Raw genomic sequence first — 651 nt, 5'->3', positions numbered from 1 at the left:
GGGGGGGTGTCTGTTTGTTTGCCCCTGCACCCCTCCATGCCAGTGTTCCTAATCCCACGGGATGGCTGTGCTGCTAGGATCCCTGGCAGCCCTGTGTCATGACCCTACTGATGCTGCAGCAGCTCACCCCAGCCCCCCATCCTCACTAACCACCCACTTTCTCTTCTCTGCGCCCTGTGCCGCGTCCTCTGCCCACGTAAGTGTCACTAACCCAGGACCACACTGGGGCTGGGGGGTGGGGAGTGGGTTTTGCCCTGGGGGCTGTGCAGGTTGTGCCAGGAGGTCATGGGGGTGGGGGCTGGAAGCCACGGGGATGGCCATGGGCTGCCAAGGCGAGTAGGGGGGTGGAGGGCTTGATGCCCAGGGTAGGGATGGCAGGGCTGGTGGGCACAAGGTCCTGGGGCACCCTGCCCTCACCCAGCCCCACACATCTCTTGCAGACCCAGAACACGGATTACTACAAGCGGGAGGTGAGTAGGGCAGGGGTGGGGGCAGCTCCTGGGGGGAGGTGAGCAGGGCACGGTCTGCAGGGCACCCCTGACATGCCCCCTGCACCCGGCCCCAGATCGAGTACTGCAGGAAGGCCATGGCCAGGACCAGGGTGAAGTCCTCCATCTGCCTCGAGGGGTGAGTGGCTGGCAGCTGTCCCAG

At 65.3% G+C, this 651-nt stretch overlaps 1 protein-coding gene across 1 annotated transcript in view; it reads left to right on the top strand.

Annotated features, from left to right (window-relative positions):
• The window catches only part of RGS11 (regulator of G-protein signaling 11), a 9604-nt gene that overhangs the window by 4017 nt on the left and 4936 nt on the right, over positions 1–651 (top strand). The window contains exons 4-5 of the mRNA XM_009995517.1: positions 441–470; positions 566–627. Of these exons, the coding sequence (XP_009993819.1) occupies positions 441–470; positions 566–627 (92 nt within the window). The remainder of the gene's footprint in view (positions 1–440; positions 471–565; positions 628–651) is intronic.

This window comes from Chaetura pelagica, unplaced genomic scaffold, assembly GCF_000747805.2.
Source record: "Chaetura pelagica isolate M959 unplaced genomic scaffold, ChaPel_1.0 scaffold124, whole genome shotgun sequence".
Taxonomy (NCBI): domain Eukaryota; kingdom Metazoa; phylum Chordata; class Aves; order Apodiformes; family Apodidae; genus Chaetura; species Chaetura pelagica.
This window is presented reverse-complemented; position numbering and strand designations above follow the sequence as displayed.